Genomic DNA, 1182 nt, shown 5'->3' with positions numbered 1-1182 from the left:
CTGAGCTCAGTTGAGGAAAGCAAACGTATATTCCTCCAACACTGTATAGGGAACTCGTGAGCTCAGTTGAGGAAAGCAAACGTATATTCCTCCAACACTGTATAGGGAACTCCTGAGCTCAGTTGAGGAAAGCAAACGTATATTCCTCCAACACTGTATAGGGAACTCCTGAGCTCAGCTGAGGAAAGCAAACGTATATTCCTCCAACACTGTATAGGAAGCTCCTGAGCTCGGCTGAGGGAAGCGGACATATATTCCTACTCCAATACTGTATGGCTACTTCGATCATATACGTGATACTGACAGTAACGAGAAGAATCTCAATATATCTGGTACTTCAACTTCACACACTGCATCACATCTCAGGTAGATAATGGACTGCTCAAGCTGATAAAAAGTGCTGGGAATAATAGACTATCACTAGATGGAATTTGCAACAGCACTACTACAGCTTAGGTTGGAACACACCACTGGACGAGCGCAACACAACTGGTTATCAAAAAATGTTACATTTCACATAAAACAGTCAAGACGAGAATTTCATCATCGCTCCTACAGCAGCAACTATGAGGACGATGAGAGCAACGATGACCGTTGGACTCATACCTGATTGACACAAGATGTAAAATACCATTACGGAATGAAGTATTCTCACCATTCCCGTCATTTTTGAAGGAATTATTGTGAATGTTATGTCTGGCTCGAAGTTGGCTGGCAGTTAGATCGGAATCAGGCGCAGAGCCTCCGGGACCGTAACGGCGTCGGAGCTCGCCAGCTGTCATACTGTCGTCCATTTTACGACGAAAAATATAATAAGTCTTGAGCCAGCTGAATACTATTGAATCTACTCACATTGAGTCCCCACAAAACGGCTGCAATGTGGGAAACTCAAGCTAGCTAGGCCGAGATGGCTCCGCACACACAATTTAGTGGCCAACAGAAAGATAACAACATTATCAGTTACAAGGTTGTAAAACGGGTGAAACTCTAATGATCCATCTTTCTCGACTTGTGCTTCTTTTCAGGTTTGATTTTGGTTCAAATTTACGCACAACTTCTCAAGTTACCCGTCAGTTTACGAGAACTTGCTCAGTTCTAACCTAAGATCTCACTTGAGCTCATTCTTGAGGTTGGTTCCCTTACACTCAAGGCTGAGGGACTAGTGAAACGTACTTACAGTTT

At 43.4% G+C, this 1182-nt stretch overlaps 1 protein-coding gene across 1 annotated transcript; it reads right to left on the bottom strand.

Annotated features, from left to right (window-relative positions):
- Nucleotides 1–526: 526 nt before the first annotated feature.
- On the bottom strand, nt 527–794 carry Pmar_PMAR005698 (hypothetical protein; the record flags this gene model as incomplete). Its single annotated transcript, XM_002764839.1, has 2 exons — nt 527–606; nt 656–794. The coding sequence occupies 2 exons, from the start codon at nt 792–794 to the stop codon at nt 527–529; spliced, it is 219 nt and encodes a 72-aa protein (XP_002764885.1).
- Between the last annotated feature and the right edge of the window lie 388 nt (nt 795–1182).

This window comes from Perkinsus marinus (assembly GCF_000006405.1).
Source record: "Perkinsus marinus ATCC 50983 genomic scaffold scf_1104296976034, whole genome shotgun sequence".
Classification (NCBI taxonomy): domain Eukaryota; phylum Perkinsozoa; order Perkinsida; family Perkinsidae; genus Perkinsus; species Perkinsus marinus.
Note: the sequence above shows the minus strand (reverse complement) of the source record. Positions and strands in the feature narration are given on the sequence as shown.